The 18,745-nt window shown below is 34.7% G+C and overlaps 1 protein-coding gene across 2 annotated transcripts in view; it reads left to right on the forward strand.

Moving 5' to 3' along the window:
• The window catches only part of LOC110445191 (carbonic anhydrase 2-like), a 66,587-nt gene that overhangs the window by 15,485 nt on the left and 32,357 nt on the right, over nt 1-18,745 (forward strand). Inside the window, exon 1 of one of the 2 annotated variants that reach the window (XM_021489688.1) lies at nt 5,452-5,649. The exons of the other annotated variant lie outside the window; for it this stretch is intronic. Coding sequence (XP_021345363.1) covers nt 5,577-5,649 — 73 coding nt within the window. The 5' untranslated portion in view covers nt 5,452-5,576. Of the gene's footprint in view, nt 1-5,451; nt 5,650-18,745 lie in introns of those variants that run through there. 2 annotated transcript variants of the gene reach the window in all.

Below are 18,745 nucleotides of genomic sequence, written 5' to 3' on the forward strand. Positions count from 1 at the left end.
GTAGTGACGGTGTATTGACGGAGTAGTGACGTGTAGTGACGGTGTAGTGACGGAGTAGTGACGGTGTATTGACGGAGTAGTGACGTGTAGTGACGGTGTAGTGACGGAGTAGTGACGTGTAGTGACGTGTAGTGACGGAGTAGTGACGTGTAGTGACGGAGTAGTGACGGAGTACTGCCGGTGTATTGACAGAGTAGTGACGGAGTAGTGACGGTGAAGTGACGGAGTAGTGTAGTGACGGTGTATTGACGGAGTAGTGACGTGTAGTGACGGTGTAGTGACGGAGTAGTGACGTGTAGTGACGGTGTAGTGACGTGTAGTGACGGAGTAGTGACGTGTAGTGACGTGTAGTAACGGAGTAGTGACGGTGTATTGACGGAGTAGTGACGTGTAGTGACGGTGTAGTGACGGAGTAGTGACGGAGTAGTGACGGTGTAGTGACGGAGTAGTGACGTGTAGTGACGGAGTAGTGACGTGTAGTGACGGTGTAGTGACGGAGTAGTGACGGTGTATTGACGGTGTAGTGACGTGTAGTGACGGTGTATTGACGGTGTATTGACGGAGTAGTGACGTGTAGTGACGGTGTAGTGACGGAGTAGTGACGATGTAGTGCTATCGATCTTGTTCTGTTTTCGTGTTAACCTCTTTTTTATTGCTTTTTGTGTTTAACTTTGTTTTTAAGTTTTTCTTTTGATACTCAATTTTGTGATAGATACGGTATCTTTTAATGTAAGATAAATCTTAACAAAATAAAAAGGATGTGTAAACACGATCCCATTCCAGTCGTCTTCAATGAAACTCTTTATAGCAAATACCTTTACATAATTATGTCAGCGAATTTCGATTATCATCCTTGGCTTAGTCATTTATTGCGCATCTTACGACATCATTTTTACACGTTAAAACGACAGAATGTAAATAAGATCAGTAAATAAGATAATATTTATAAGTATTATTAATAATAATAATAATAATTGGAGGTTCTTATATACCGCTTTATCACAACCTAATTCGTAGGCCGTCTCAAAGCGGTTCACAAATTATTATCCGTGGTAATAGGGCCTTTGCAAACAGCCAACACAGCCAACATCTTTCTCAACTCCCTAGCTAGGGAGCATACAGACGGTGCTGCCATTTCGGCGCTCACAGCTAGCATTCAACAATTTTAGCACTACCCAACCACGTACGCATTTACAGCTGAGTAGACTTGAACAAGCGGAGTAATTAAAGTATCTTGCTCAAAGATACAACACAATGTCGTGCCGTGGTTCGAACCCGTAACCCTTCGGTCACGATCCGGCGTCTTACCACTAGACTATCGTGCCTCCTTATTGCATATGATATGTATCCTTAATCGGTTGAAATAGAGCTGAACAAACGGAAGTGGTGTATTTTCCTATTACACAGTTTATACAGGGAAAGGTATTCCATCAACTCATTAAATGATAATGTGTGTGATCTCTCTGTTAATTTGTTAAATAAATTATGCTGAGTCATCAGTTTTTGTCTGTAATAAAAGGTCAACATGTTAATGTCGGGGTCGTCTTAAGGTTTGAGTGGAGAATGTACATAAAGAGGTCATAGTTGAGGTCAATCATGTTTGACGTCCAACTTTGATCATTTTGCAAATGTTTAACTGAATAGGTAAAAATTGTACCAGATAAGCTTCTAGTGAACACAAAACGCACGGTACGTACCAAGTAACGCGGGGTGTGGAATGCAATGCGGCCTGACTAGACACAACATTTCTGTACATTATGTAAATGGGCCATCGGAAATAATGATAAAGGTCAAGTGCGACCCAGACACCTCACCAATAGAACGTCTTTCGTTTGGCTCTTAGCTAAGATAATTAGAACCTTTCATTTTTGTCTTTACTGAGATCCAGGATTTACTCTAGATAATTGATGTTTATATATATTTTACGGATGATATTTAACGGTTTTACCGTTAAACACACTATTAATTTCACGAGGATAACAAAGTGCGATATTTGTGACGAGCAAGAGGCAGGAGTAAAATTATCGGTAATATCTGCTACCCGTGAAGTATATCTGGTACTCAACAGGACGGCCATTATTGTTCTGTTTATTACATCTGACTATCTACTACGACAAACAAATGTTGCTAAATCAAAACAATTGGGGAATTAATAGCGCAATCTTTGATTCCATATTCTAATGACGTATTAAAACAAGACTGCGCACAATTTTTCATGGGTTTCTACTATTGTCTGGAAAGAATTGCTGCCATAAATGCGTACCTTATTACACACCTTTTGTGTGTATCATAGATATAACAGAGCCACCACTTAGTCTACCTTATCTTCATCTCCCTCTCAACAGAATATCTCTTCTGTCGTTCTGATTTTGTTAAAACGAAATTTAACATTTTCACATTGTCACAGATAAGACTTTTAATATCTATCACAGTATGACTGGTTTACTTGATTCGAGTTCGATATTTCAGTGGTCACATGTAATATCAAGTACTCTGTAAGTGTACATTCTGCAATAGTGTAACTGACACATACATATGTATATTAATTAATGGTATTATGTAGGGTTACGCAATATTTCAGCCCATCTTATCTTTTTCTTCAAACCCAAGTCACATCATAATTATCCTTGAAATATAGGTGGCCACTGAGGAAGAATTTTAAATATTTATACTCTGTTTACTGCCATATCACATACCCAACTAAAGGAATGGATTCATTCTCTTTTTATGAGAGCTTTCTTCACTAGAAAATGATCGGCGATATAAAAATATGGTTGTAAACTAACGTGGGACATATTTTGTGAAAAGCACGACAAAAAACAGAATGAAACAAAACTAAGGATGACGTCATTGCAATGACTGAGTTACTGTTGACAACGCCTTTGTTGAGTTCGGTGTCAAGATTTCCAATGCACAATCCATTTCTAGTAGACAATAGTAGACAATACAGATTCTTCAAAATCAGTCGCTTTCCTTGATCTTAACTTCCTACCTGACTGACAGGGGCGGATTACTACTAAGCAGTACGATTCCGATTTCATTATCATAAACTTTCTTTTTCTTGGTAATAACATCCCTGCTTCCCAAGGCTTCGGTATTTACATGGTGCAGTCGATTTGGTATTCAAAAGCTTGCTCCAAACAGCATGATTTCCTTGAAAGGTATCGTCTGCTGACGGAAAACCTTAAATACGAGGTTTTCAGAGATGCAAGTTAATGAATATTATAGGCAAACTTTAAGGTGGTCATCATGATCTCATTTGAAAAATGTTTTTCCTTTGTGAGATATTGAAGGTCTTTGTTTTTTATGGTATATGACCTTTTCCCCTTCCCAACACCTAGTCTTGTTTTCCTTGTTCTTTTTCCTTGTTCTTTTTTCTATAAACCGCGCCGTTTTTCAGGTTTCGCGTCAGTTTTATTGAGAGTATAGCGAATTATTATAATTTAGTTGATACTTCGGTATTCCCTTGGCTTTTCACTATCTAGAATTTAAGTACTAGGTCATCGCTTCTGCATCTATTAAATTTATTTATAACGGTATCTAGTTAGTGCTAAAACGTCTATTAAACATGTCGTGGGGTGTATTAACGAGACAGTACATTCTGAATCAGGTTATTTTATGACAATATGATCAACCTATATATCGTCCCGCGGAAAATTACTTATAACATAACCAATGGCAACTTTATCTTTAATCTCATAAATATTAATGAGTAGAATAAGAATATGGATATATATTTGTTGAATCGGTGGATCTGCTTACATAAATAAGAAATACAGAGCTTAGATATTTATATATGCGTCATCAATGATTCTTTAGTGCATTAGGTGGATGATTGCAATTTGCAGTTATTTGTCAGCTTTGTAGAAAATTTAAGAGCTGTTTCTCAAACGTCGTAGCTTTGGGTTGTGATTACTCTGTCTACATCAGCGATAACAATCATCTTGTCACTAGATCACATAGTGTCAGTCACGTGCGGTATCCAGGGGCCGGTACGTAGTAATGTATTCCTCCTGATACAGGTGGTGGTAATGAAGCGTAAGGGTGAATGGGCATTGAGTAGTGGTAACGGGCTTGTAAATGTTATTATTGAGTAACTCGAGTGTGAACGGCTTCATACAGTGAGGAAACATGTATGTAAGCGTTCAAGTGCTAAACGTTACCTATCAGGTATGAGTTTCCCGAACATTCCTTTACTTGTTTTATCATAAAACCAATTACTAGAGATAAGGGAACATCTCAATTTTGTATTTTTTGTTTGTTAAAAATCTGTCCTACTGCAGTGTTTTTTTTGGCAGTAACCTCCCCTAAACTTTCCATAGATATAACTGTAGCAAAGTTTTCCCCGATATATAAGCTCGGTCGGTTAGAACGATAGTATAACAATCTAAAGTCCTTGACCCATATTCGTTAAACCGTTCTCATGCTCAAACTCAGATTCCGTCCTCAAGCCCAAGGTAATGTTCCGATTGTCGAATTATTAAAAAGTCACCCTTTGTCAATGATTTGGAAGAATTTTACCGAGATTTACAGCCGGATACTATTTCAGTATTTGTACCTGATATTTTGATCGTGTCACATGACTTAATTGAGTTAAAAGAAAATCGATCTGAGCAGAGAATCCATGCTTGAACATGAGAACGGTTTCATGAATAAGGGCCCAGGGTTCGAATGTCGGTCTGGTCCCCCTGTATTTATACACTCAGAACAATGTTGTTGATTTATATTTTGATTATTTCATATATTTTATTTGTCATAAATGTCCAGCAGGTTTTATTTTTTGAAATGATTAACAGTTTTCAATACTTAGATACAGTGTTTTGGAAGGGGAGTCTTAATTTCAGCGATGTCTTCCAACGGAAACACTACGTTGTCCAGGTATTTTCTTAAGGTAATGAACGTTCAGCTACCTAGCTGTTCTATTCACACACCATTATCCGATTCTTCATTTGTCACCATATAAATGTAAATAAAGCATGCATATTTAGCTATTCACTGAGAAGGGAGTGGGAGATTAATGGAGTGTCGGAAAGGAAGTGATAAGGGAATGGAGGAAAAAATTAGCAACATAGGACAATAATCAATACATATCCACTACGCATGATATACAAATGTATGTATTTGCTTATGAATTGCAACTTATGTTTTGTAAAAACAGGTATTTGTACATCATGTGATCATTACACACTATAAGTGCCACACACAGATGTCACCTTATGTGCTGCATGGTCACCTTGGGACCTGTTGTTATCATCTAAGACGGCCGGTGGCACTTGATACTATCACCCTATGAACTTCATTAAAAACGTGGAAAGGGAACTTATCTAAAATGAGTTTATATTACGTTTCAAAAATGCTAAATAGCTGTCAAATGTATATATTATCACAACCTTCTCAATCGTTATAGGAGATATTGTGCTGAAGGCTATGTAAAACAATGTATATAATGATAGGATACCGGCCGGATACATGTAGTCATCGACATCCCTGGTGTACGTCAAACATCGGACTAGATGTTTTGTTTATAAGTTTGAAGTGGTTTATAAGAGTCTACTATTACATTGTTAATCTACGAGATGGCTAATGAGATGATAACCACGGCTGTTCTACTGGTCGTGTTGCTGCCATTAATACAGGCGTCGGTAGTAGGTAAGTGTTCCTTCGTTTTTTCCGTCGCACATTGCCTCAATCTATAAGTATTTAGCGCAACATCAACTCGTTATGCTTGTAGCATTGATGTAAATCCCTTTCTGTCATTTTGATGGAATTGTACCTTCATTGTAAAATGTACGTGCAGTCATTTTACTACGTTTTTGTTTGTTTAGGTGAACAGATTGTTAACTTAATATGATTTCAAACGTTCGTATGTTTCTTGTCAGAAGAATGAAGTGATTACTTTTTGATTTTCCACTTATATTGATGTATCAATACTTACAGTGTATCTGATTTTTTGTTCTATTTTTTTTTAATTTTTTATTAATACCGAGAAAAAGTCAGGTTCCGTAGTGGAGTTCAGGAAACTCTTTTTTTGTCGCAGCAATGACTTATGCTATGGCAAGGTGTCTTTTCCTTTGAAAATATTATTTCAACTCGTGTAATACTATATAAATTAAGGAAATAATAAAAAAAAATTGTGAAAAAAATTGTGAAAAAACACAATAAAATATGATATAAGTACACAAAATAACACGTGTATTATATATATAGAAAACAACGATATGTATTAATAAAGAAAATAACCTCACGTGTGATGTATATGTATTAATATAGAAAACAACGCCATGTGTAATTTTTATGTATTAATATAAAAACAACGTCATGTGGGATTTAGATGTATCAATATAGAAAACAACGTCACATAATTATATGTATTAATAAAGAAAACAACGTCACGTGTAATTACATGTATCAATATAGAAAACAAACCTCACGTGTAATTTATATATATCAATATAGAAAACAACGTCACGTGTAATTACATGTAACAATATAGAAAACAACGTCACGTGTAATTACATATATTAACATAAAAAACAATGTCATGTGTAATTACATGTATTGATTTAGAAGAAAACGTCACTTGTAATTACACATATTAATATAGAAAACAACGTCACGAGTAATGTATATGTATCAATATAGAAAACAACGTCACGTGTAATTTATATGTTTCAATATAGAAAACAACGTCACATGTCATTATATGTATAAATATAGAAAACAACGTCACATGTAATTACACATATTAATATAGAAAACAACGTCACGTGTAATTTATATGTTTCAATATAGAAAACAACGTCACATGTAATTATATGTATTAATATAGAAAACAACGTCACGTGAAATTATATGTATCAATATAGAAAACAACGTCACGTGTAATTTAAATTTATCAATATAGAAAACAACGTCACATGTAATTATATGTATTAATATAGAAAACAACGTCACGTGAAATTATATATATCAATATAGAAAACAACGTCACGTGTACTTTATATTTATCAATATAGAAAACAACGTCACGTGTAGTTACATATATTGATATAGAAGACAAAGTCACGTGTAATTATATGTTTTATTATAAAACAACGTCAAGTGTAATTACATTTATTAATGAAGAAAACAACGTCACCTTAATTATACAGAAATAAGAATAGAAAATATAATGCAATGTTCATAATAGAAATAAATAACTTGTGGTTTAAGTTGATGAAGATATGACGTCGCATTTTTTTAATTTTGTGTCGGTAATTACGCAATCGCCAACCTTAGTCCAAAGCGATCAATATCTTTTAAAATTGCAATTAAACTGTTTTTTAATAAGAAGAAATATGAAGTGATGCATTAACAATCGATTTTACATTTGTATTGTCTATAACTGTCCCTTTATAAACTGACCATGTCTTAAACTAAAATTTCCAAATACATCCTCAGTCATCACAGAATTGTCCAAAATAAATACATGTATAGGTAGAATCTGTAAAATTGGAGTAGTTAATCGTGAATGCCAGACTCATGGATCCGGCTAAATAGACCGCTGGGTTAAGTTTATTGAACGCCCAGTGTGCTACGGCCTCATGCATGTAGCCATAATCTTCTGACATTCTGCACCGAACAAAGAAGATTAAGTGATGTTTTCATAGACGGACTAAATGTTGCGAAAGATCGTCAATGCAGTATCAGGTGTAAATAACTGAACTACAGAACGGATTACGTAAGGAGAATATATTACGCTTGGATTTTATCCATAAAGGAACGACAACATCTATTTTATGGCTGTTCCTACCATTGGTTGACACTGCGCATTTCAAACCGACCGTAAGAGGCATCACCGTGTTGCACGCCCATGTCTACATCTAATAAATATATTGTAAACGATCGATATGTACTTAGCGTGATTTCCTACACTAGGTACAAGTACATGTGTGTGCCCTACAAAATGATAAACGAAGAAGGAATGCAAAAGCACGTTAAAAAACTTATCTCTGCCATAACCGCGAGAGGAATTAGTATAAGCTCTAAGTTCACTTTCTCCTCACTCTAAGATCACATGTACGTTATAACGTTATAAACATAGATTGAAGCATAATTTTGAAGCTATAACAATATACTTGGCGTTATTCCACGAACAGAATCAGTTTGTGCTTCAAAGAAAATATGTTTTTCGATATTTAATATGAGCGTTAATAAAATAAAATAAAACTAGAAATCATTAATAAAAACCATTAGTCAGTCAGGCTAGTAGGGTCAGTGTTTTTCTAGTCCATGTATAAATTCAACACATTGGTGACTAGTAGCTCAGAAACAGGAATCCTGTATTTTCGGACTAGTAGTTTGCACATGTAGAACCACTAGTCCAACTGTTTCGAATTTTATATGTAGACAAATATTTTTGGACAAGACCAAATGTAATTAAGTTTTATGAATTGATGAATACTACTAATATAAAAACACTGAAGAAACTTTGTACTTTTATTAGAATAATTAATAACAATATTTGACCTCCTCGATATAAATGTGTATATATTATGAAACAGTACTGTGTACTACCGACTACGAACACTACAATTACTATATATTATATTGTAAATATGTTTCTCTATACATTGTATTGTGAAAGAGAATAAAGTTGAATTGAATTGAATTGAACTGGAGGTTTCACAATGGTGTTCTTGCCTTCATGAAACCCCCAAACTCCTGCCTAGGATTTTTTCTTCTATTGTTTGCCCCTTTTGAGAACCAAACATAAAAAATGTGGACCCCTCCTCTCCTTAATCTGGAGCTGCCACCGAGTACATACGTATGCATTCAACAATGATTGGTCGACAGCGTTGTTGTTGCATTGTATAATGAAATTAAGTGCATGCATTGAAGGGGGGTTATAGGAAAAGCCGTTTAGCATACTTATTTATGCAGAAGAAGGCAGACATATAGCTATCGTAAAAAAGACGTAAAAAACCCAAAATAGATTTCAATTAGCAAAAACAAAAACAGAAAAATATAGTTCATGAAAAAGAAAAGTACCATATACAAATGTTGACGTAGGCATGTTGGGGTTCATTAACGACGCTAAAATGAAACAAACGATGTCAAATGAAAGAAGATTTTTATAAAAAAGATAAAAAAAAGATACATTTTAAACCAACGAACAAATAGTAGGTTTGTTATTTCTGTGTCTCTGTGAGACATCGCTTGCAAGAACAGGTTTTTGATCTTCGTTTGCTCGCTCAATGTGTGCAAATCATGAAATCACCACCACGACGGATCGACGTCACGTAATAGTGATCTTACCGGTCGGGGTCCTCGTCTGTAGTTTCTAGGCAAATTGCCTCGTGTAGAACCATAAGTTATCTCTTAAACATTAGGGTAGCCGAATAGTGGTGATCATCAATTAAAAACGGCAAAGTTTTGTGTTTGACTGTTAGCTGAGTTGTATACTTAGAATACTGCTGGGTTCCGTAGCAAGGTTAGAAGAGCGCAGCTCTTCTTGCGCCGAAGCGAAGCTCTTTTCCGGTAACAGGTGTACGAACAATTGAAGTCATGGTAACGTCGAAATACTATGCTTCCAAAATCCTTCGTCACGGAAGTAGCTAGTATAGAGTTACCGCGGTCCTATTTTTACAATGCTGTTTAGCTTTGCTACACATTCTCAAAAATATCTCTTTATTAGATAAAAAAATCTGGTTTTGTAAATTCATGACATTAAAAATTATAGAAACTGAAGCTTCTTTCTAATTTTCATTTTTTTCTTCTCTCCACCCACACCGGAAGTATATAGTAGCTACCAAACCAGACGGAAATCCGGATATGTTTTGGCTCTTGTGATTCTCTTTTTACACAATTTAGAGGGATCAGGCAAAGTATATCATATCGGAAAATAAAATTAGAATTTAATCACCAATATACTTAATTTTTATAATAACGGATAATAACAGTTATATTTGATAAACAATACATCTTCAAATATGAAGTCCCTCTACTGGGCCTCACTCTTTCCGCAACATTACGCTGAGGCCATAGACGGGGCAATTAAATGCAACAGTACCAAATGCATTTGTGTTTTCTTTTGAACTGCATAATTCATTCGAATGTTTTTCTTTACTTATTATTAACTTTACATTAATTACTTTATCGCTGTAAAACGAATAAATAGATATTATTTTAAATAATGTTATTTAGAAAATAAGATTAAAAAAACAGCATTTAGACGCTTCGATCGTTTCAGGCAATGCCTGTTTTCAAAATGAATGATTTTGCCCAGCAGCAAATTCAAGTATAATATATAAAAAAATACAGGTACATTTTGTATGTATTAAAATTGGTAATGTTATGATTCAAAAATTATTCTATACTATCGAAACAAATGTACGAGCTTCGCTCTCTCCAGGCCATGCCTGAGCCATATTATTTCTGTAATTTGTAAACGTTTTGGAATAGTTTTCCCTCTGGTGTCTACAGTGATTTATAAGAGCGTAGCTCTCGGGAAGGCGCCCGAGCGAGGCTTGGTAATGGTAACACTTGCGTGCGTAAACAGAGTTGCTTTCCCTTGCTACACATTGCCCTTGATTTGTTTCGTCCGGAAGTAGCCGTCCAGTGGGGAAACCGGAAGTGTATCCTTGAAGCAAAGACAATTATGTTTGAACATATACACGTACATCTACATAAAGTGAAAACAATTTTCATGTTTTCATTTCTCATTTATTTAGAAAAAAAACTCAATATGACATACGAAGTAGAAATTCTTCTTTGGTTTATTCTCGCGAGAATGAGATGCAACTTTATCTACAGAAAAAAACGTATACAGAATTGATGCTATATTTCTAAACTTTCAGATTTGGATAACAAATAATGATAAAAAGTCCATCACATTAAATGCGATACTATTGTAACAGGCATGAAACTTTGTTCAGAGATTATCATATCAAAACGTCACAAACACGTCATTCTTGAAGGATAAAAAAACTGGAAAATATCTTTGGGCCGGTGCTTCAGGACTTTTTTTTATTTCCTTGTTTTGTGCCAAAGGCAAAAAAAGTGAAAATGAGGATATTTTCTGAAAACCCTTTTTCAATATTTACAACTTTAAGGATCTTAGGACATAAATTGGCTTGGCATTCATGCGATAAATGGCGAGGAAAACTCTAATGTAAAATTACTAAACAGGAGAAAGTCACTTTTGAGAGGGCAAAAAGGAAAATAATGACCTCGCTTCTCTTTAGTTATGCGAACTTTCTGTAAACGGAATTGTTCTACTTTTTACGGTCAAACGTGTAAATGTCAGAGTTAACAAAAGCTACGCTCTTCTTAGACTTTGCCTTTTCATATTAATAAGAGTGAGATGTCTTTCATATACAAGTATACTGTCCCTGATGAACATGTACATGCAAATTGTCCTCGTCCAGCGATACAAGAGAGGCAACTCCTATAAAATCGCTGCCTACCGTACTTCTTTCTACCTCTTACAGTATCAATGAACACGGTTTTGAATTATATTTCTCCGTTTTGTATTAATCGAATAAGGCTTTAATTTGAGATTGTCAAAGTTTGCCTTTAACGTGTTTTGCTGCCTTTCCTATTTTCTAACGAATGGACACAGGTTTAGAGGTTCTACCTTGCTTTCAGGTCGAATGGACACAGGTTTATAGGTTCTACCTTGCTTGAGTCACTTGAACACGACTTTAGGGACCAATTAAAATTTTTGTCTTGCATATTTATAAACAAAAAATTAATGTAAGAAAAAAAATAAAAAGATTTTATGAGGGGTTTTTATTCAAGTAATTCAAAGGAGTCAGCTAGGAAAAATAAGTAGAACATTCAGGGATTTTTCAGTACAGAGCACACAGTGTACGTAGTACAAACTCCACACACTTGTTTAAATCGGATTTTCATTTATTTTGAAAACATCTTATACATACATTACATTATACGTGTGTCAGAAGTATGGCTTTGATATAAACTTCAAAACCGACGAATAGCTGTATAACTGCTGGGAAGTACCTTACATGTGTCGTCGAGCAGAAAAAGTTTTTTTTTATATAAATAACTCCTGAAATAATCCGTTTCAGTTAAACATACATTTCACGAGGCTTTATGTATGGTAGCTGTACAGTACTCTGGCACGGCAGTGGAGATGATTGTCTTATTACAATATTTGGGTTCTCTATCGTTTTTCCTTACCTGATCTTTTTGGGGGTTTTCTTTATAGGCATTTATCTTCATCTGATCTCAGTCGTGACGAGAATGTAGAGCACTGGATTAAACAACGAGGTTATGTTTTATTTTCCATATATTAGTTATATTTACATATGACATGAGACAGTTTTTGCAAATTGTATTATATTTTTCTTTTTTTTTTCAGTTTCTTTCATGAGGAATATAACATTAACGGAAATCTTAAAAATGTTTCTTTTCATAAATGTATGTCGATATTGAAATAAATATGGTTGGGAGCGAAACACAATATTTGGCCAGTTAAAAAACCGACAATAGAACCTAGCAAATGTGACTGAGCTGTACTAACACATGTAGTCAGGACTGCTAGTGTTGGAAGGCGAGTTAAGGCATGCTTCACATAAAGTCAGAACTGAAATGAGCATTGACTAGTATTTGATAAAGCCATATAATGGTACAATGTTAGAAAAGTTTCGACGAAATGTATCCAACAATCATAGTACAAACTTAAAATTCGAGTTGTCTCCCCTGAACCTTTACAAAGAAAACTGATTGTAATATCATAGACACTTACTACACGGTCCGCTTGCAATCGATTAGATCACAGGCACTTGCGTTTAGCCATCAAATTTAAATGACAGTATACTGATAAGATTGAAACAAAGAATGGCCCGGAATATGATCGGCTTCTATATATACTTATTGATATACAAATGTACAAGTGTACAGACGACGATCATGTTCCGGACCGGTCCTTTTTTAATTATTAATTCTTTTCTTTATTCTTTACTTCATCTAATAACGAAACTCAAGTGCCTGTAATTAGGCAAGGATAAAAGATGCAATTATTAATACGTTCCGATCATCATGTCATAGATGTATGGTGGTCTTCATATTGGACCCGTGACCTAAATACTTGAAGGGGGAAATGTATATTCTTGTTCAATTAGGCTTTCCTTAATAGATTCACATTTACCTAGTGAACATTTTATACATAATGTTAAAACATAAAAAGGTTGACATATTTTAATGGGTTAGTTTGAATAGCTTTATCATTTCAACTGTCGCAAATTATTTTTAATGGAGAAAAAAAATGACAACTGCAATAATTGATAGACCAAAAGTAAGTATCGATTGTTATGTCAACTAAAATAATAAATGTATCGGTAAGTCGTTATAACAACTGTAATAGTTACTGTGAAGGATATTGAACGAGTACGGCTAGTCTTTATAACAGCTGTAACAAGTGTAACAGTGAATCAATGGAGTTGGCTGTCATGACAACTGTAACAGTGAATCAATGGAGTTGGTACTTATGTCAACAGTAAAGGTGAATCGATGGAGTTGGTTATCATGGCAAGTGTAACAGTGAATCAATGAAGTTGGCTGTCATGACAACTGTAACAGTGAATCGATGGAGTTGGTTATCATGGCAACTGTTACAGTGAATCAATGAAGTTGGCTGTCATGACAACTGTAACAGTGAATAAATGGAGTTGGTACTTATGTCAACAGTAAAGGTGAATCGATGGAGTTGGTTATCATGGCAAGTGTAACAGTGAATCAATGAAGTTGGCTGTCATAACAACTGTAACAGTGAATCGATGGAGTTGGTTATCATGGCAACTGTTACAGTGAATCAATGGAGTAGGTTATTATGACAACTGTAACAATGAATCAATGGAGTAGGTTATTATGACAACTGTTACAGTGAATCAATGGAGTAGGTTATTATGACAGCTGTAACAGTGAATCAATGGAGTAGGTTATTATGACAACTGTAACAGTGAATCAATGGGGCCGGTCGTCATGACAACTGTAACAGTGAATCAATGGAGTTGGTACTTATGACAACTGTAACATTGAATCAATGGGGCCGGTCGTCATGACAACTGTAACAGTGAATCAATGGAGTTGGTCGTCATGACAACTGTAATATAAAGTGAATTGGTAGTTTTCGTCGTGATGTGTATTGTAATTTAGTCGCATGACCAGAAGTGTTATATTTGATGAACCAGTGGGATCGGACGCTATCCACAACTATTTGTCTATTCAGATTGTATCTGTGTCCGTACTTCGAATGCCTGGCTCAGGTCCTATATATAGGGATATATCAGTATCACAGTGCCTTATAGCTAAGGAGTCGCCGGTATAACTATTCAGGTTAACATTCCGGGGTCTTACATTTACGGGCAATATACTTCTATCAATCATATATCTTAGTGTTTCTTTGCTTGATAGTAACTGACTTTCCTAAACGTGTACAGTATTTTCCGCTAATATGGCTTTGGATATTGAATTATTACAGTGTATTTTATTTAATGTAGGACTAGATACATTGCAGGCTTATTGACCTATGAATTCCAATTGGTAAGCTCGGGTAACACTGATGTGCCACACTCCGTGATTTCTATGGAAACTGCGTAAAATAATGATTTGCAGCTTCCTCTTTAAAGCCTAACTTTCGTCGATCTATCTTGAAAGACACGTATCAGACACACTTAAGTTATCATGGCGGTTATAAAACAAACCTGACTTATATTACACATACATTTGTTACCTCATCCTCAAGGACCAGTAGTCATTACATTTCATACAAGTTCACAATTATTAGTCGCTTACAAACAGGTTTATATAAATAATGCCTATATTTGTGTATGTATGCTTAATAAAATAGAATAAATTTAATGCTAACTAAACAGAGATTTCTGTCAAAGATGCAGTAAATCGCATGATCTGTACTGTAAATCATCTCATTTTCGGGGATATTTTATTCTCGAATGTGGTAATGTATATACAAGATTATTTTTGTGATAGTGTGAATTTTGAGAAAGAAACTTTAGTTTTAATCAAAATGCGCGATGGACGCTTCAAAACATGTCGCGAAACATAAGTGACAAACATTATGTAACCGGGTATCAAATCATCACCAATTCGTTGATTTATTTTTTCGACACAGGTTAAAACACCTACACTCTGTGTATGGCACAGAGCCGTTTCAACCCCAAAACAATCTATCACCGGTACTCCATAATTCGATCCTTTTGTTTAAAAGTGATAAATTTACAAATTCTCCGTCTGTCTTTCAGTCCTTTGTTCTAAATGTCTTCATAAAAAATATGTGTGTTCAGTTTGGCAGGCTATAGAGTACTAACTTTCTTTACAAAGAGATTCCCGCCAAACTGACCAAAGGGTATTATAATAGTTTGACCAATAGAAATCTGGACAGCTATCACATTGACGTTATGTGATATATAACAAGAGTACAGCGGGGCGGAACAATATACGCCCGTCGAATGCCATATACTATAGTGTTATATACTTTCTTACATTGAAATAAGATCTACATCATTTTAAAAGTGCTTAGCTGACATGCTATAAAAAAGTAGGAGAAAATCTCCAGACAAAAAATCAAATTCTGAAATGAACAAAGGGCAATTACTTTTGCAAAAATCGCGAAATCAAAATTATTTTAAGGAAGACGCAACTTCATTCATGATTATAATGTATACCAAGTTTCAAAGAGATCGGTCGAAAAATGTAGGAGGAGATTGCCGGACAAACAAAAGTTTACGCCGGACGGACGGACGGACGACGCCAAACCATAATACTCCAGTCAAATTTGACAGGGCGTATAAAAATAGAAACTATACAGGTAAGGTGATAATGAAAAGATCACTTCCTATAACCTATAACACACACATATCTCAGTCACATACACTAAACGACCTGGGAACAGACAAATAGACATGTATGCATACAAATGATATAGAACATGATATATTAATCACCCTATTACATTAATGATTACATGTGTGTGGTGTCTACTCTTGACTGTATGGGAAGGAGAACAAACTGGTGCTGGTAAAACTTATTGTTCAGTATTTTTGTATCATTAAAAATGGAGTACGTTTCCCGACTTCTAAGTATTTGTGTCGCAACAGGAAGGTGGCAAGGTAATTTAACCATCCCAAGTAAATTGTTGTTTACTTCCGGAAAGCCCTTGGTGAACCTTTTTTCTGTCTTCGTATCATTTGAGGTAACATGTTTGTATTTGAAATGCTGGACTACTATATTCGACTAGCTGTCACTTCTAACACTGTAACACATACCTAGGGTTTGTATATAGTGGGCTACTTGTCGTAACTAAAGCTTTATGTTAAACGTTCGTAAATACAATATCATTATTATTATATTTTACGTTGTTAGAATAAAAGTATGTAAGGAATTTCTTAATTATCAAAATTTCTATACAGTTCTTTAAAATGTCATATGAAATTAACACGACTTTTTTCTGAAATACCTAATGAAACCTAACAGAGAACAGCGATATAAATAGAACAATATGTGAATGGCTAATTAAGGAACGTCATATAAATATTCAAGTATTTACCCAAATCCCTAGGCTATGTATCACCCATTATCTTTTTAAAAAATTAACTTGTTGAAATAGTTAAGATGCTAATAGAGTGATCTCTATTCTTACAATTTAGACAAAACCAACGACCTTCTAATTATTTATATGTGTTTGTTTTCTGTCATAAGGTTATCCTGCAGTGACCTGACATTTCATTTTCTCCATTGAACTTGGTCGGGGGGCACCCCTGGTAAATTAAGTGACGAGAAGGGTTTCTGTAGCTACCTACTGCAACTAGGTGATTACGAATGCTGCATGTATAAACTACAGTTAGTTTATTTTCACAGTTGGAAGAACAGGGTTACATTTTACGCCCTTAAAACTGACTCCGCAAAAAATATCAAGGATTCAAAACGAATGCTAAATACAAACATATCGAAACGATCGTTTAATTAACTTGTTTCAAAATACTTAAGTGTGAGCATATCGAAACGTTGATTATATTTACTTCCGTTTAAGGACAAAAATATGTCAACTTAATATATTTAACTTAATCTTTGAAATGTTTCAAATTAATTAAAATTTTAAGTTCATTAGATTAAAACAATGTGTTATTAAATACATGTAAATGATGCACAATCAAGTTAATTGAAACACGTGTCACACGTGAGATACGTACTTTATAGGTTCTGTGCACAACTAATGGTAACACATCGATGACATCAGCACGTCTACATTAAGATTTTTTCAGATTGTTATTGAATTTCTGCAAAACTAAATAGGATACTAATTAACAATTATTGACTTTTGTTAAAGTGAATATGTGTTTATATGAACCTGAGAATTTGTCTCGGTTAATACCTCTTTCTTAGGTACATATGACCACATATTCACCGAAAAAAATCTTTAATTGCTATATTTGTTGTTAAAAATGTTTTAATGATTAAAAAATACGGAATGTATGAAAATTGTACGGAGAAAAGTGCTGCATTTGTCTGTGAAAATTGTGACATTTCAATTTTAATGACGTCATGAAGTGAATATTAACCTGCTGTTTATAAAAATAGTAACACCAAGTCAATATCATAAATCACTGACCTCCACGTGATTAGGATCCGACCATTGAGGATGTAAGAACGATTTGTGCTATCTTACCTCGGTTTTACGTTAACAAACTGACGAAGGTACCGACTACATTTATGTTCTTTTACAAGTATGATCATACATCTCGCTACGTTAAGTTTGCTTTCTTACGTAATTACTTACTAGTTAATCTTTTAACGAAGGTATTGACTGTTCATGTTAACTTAACGAAGGTATTGACTGTTCATTAACTTAACGAAGGTATTGACTGTTCATGTTAACTTAACGAAGGTATTGACTGTTCATTAACTTAACGGAGGTATTGACTGTTCATGTTAACTTAACGAAGGTATTGACTGTTCATTAACTTAACGGAGGTATTGACTGTTCATGTTAACTTAACGAAGGTATTGACTGTTCATTAACTTAACGGAGGTATTGACTGTTCATGTTAACTTAACGAAGGTATTGACTGTTCATTAACTTAACGGAGGTATTGACTGTTCATGTTAACTTAACGAAGGTATTGACTGTTCATGTTAACTTACGAAGGTATTGACTGTTCATGTTAACTTAACGAAGGTATTGACTGTTCATGTTAACTTAACGAAGGTATTGACTGTTCATGTTAACTTAACGAAGGTATTGACTGTTCATGTTAACTTAACGAAGGTATTGACTGTTCATGTTAACTTAACGAAGGTATTGACTGTTCATGTTAACTTAACGAAGGTATTGACTGTTCATGTTAACTTAACGAAGGTATTGACTGTTCATGTTAACTTAACGAAGGTATTGACTGTTCATGTTAACTTAACGAAGGTATTGACTGTTCATGTTAACTTAACGAAGGTATTGACTGTTCATGTTAACTTAACGAAGGTATTGACTGTTCATGTTAACTTAACGAAGGTATTGACTGTTCATGTTAACTTAACGAAGGTATTGACTGTTCATGTTAACTTAACGAAGGTATTGACTGTTCATGTTAACTTAACGAAGGTATTGACTGTTCATGTTAACTTAACGAAGGTATTGACTGTTCATGTTAACTTAACGAAGGTATTGACTGTTCATGTTAACTTAACGAAGGTATTGACTGTTCATGTTAACTTAACGGAGGTATTG

Source organism: Mizuhopecten yessoensis, unplaced genomic scaffold, assembly GCF_002113885.1.
Source record: "Mizuhopecten yessoensis strain PY_sf001 unplaced genomic scaffold, ASM211388v2 scaffold245, whole genome shotgun sequence".
NCBI classification, from domain to species: domain Eukaryota; kingdom Metazoa; phylum Mollusca; class Bivalvia; order Pectinida; family Pectinidae; genus Mizuhopecten; species Mizuhopecten yessoensis.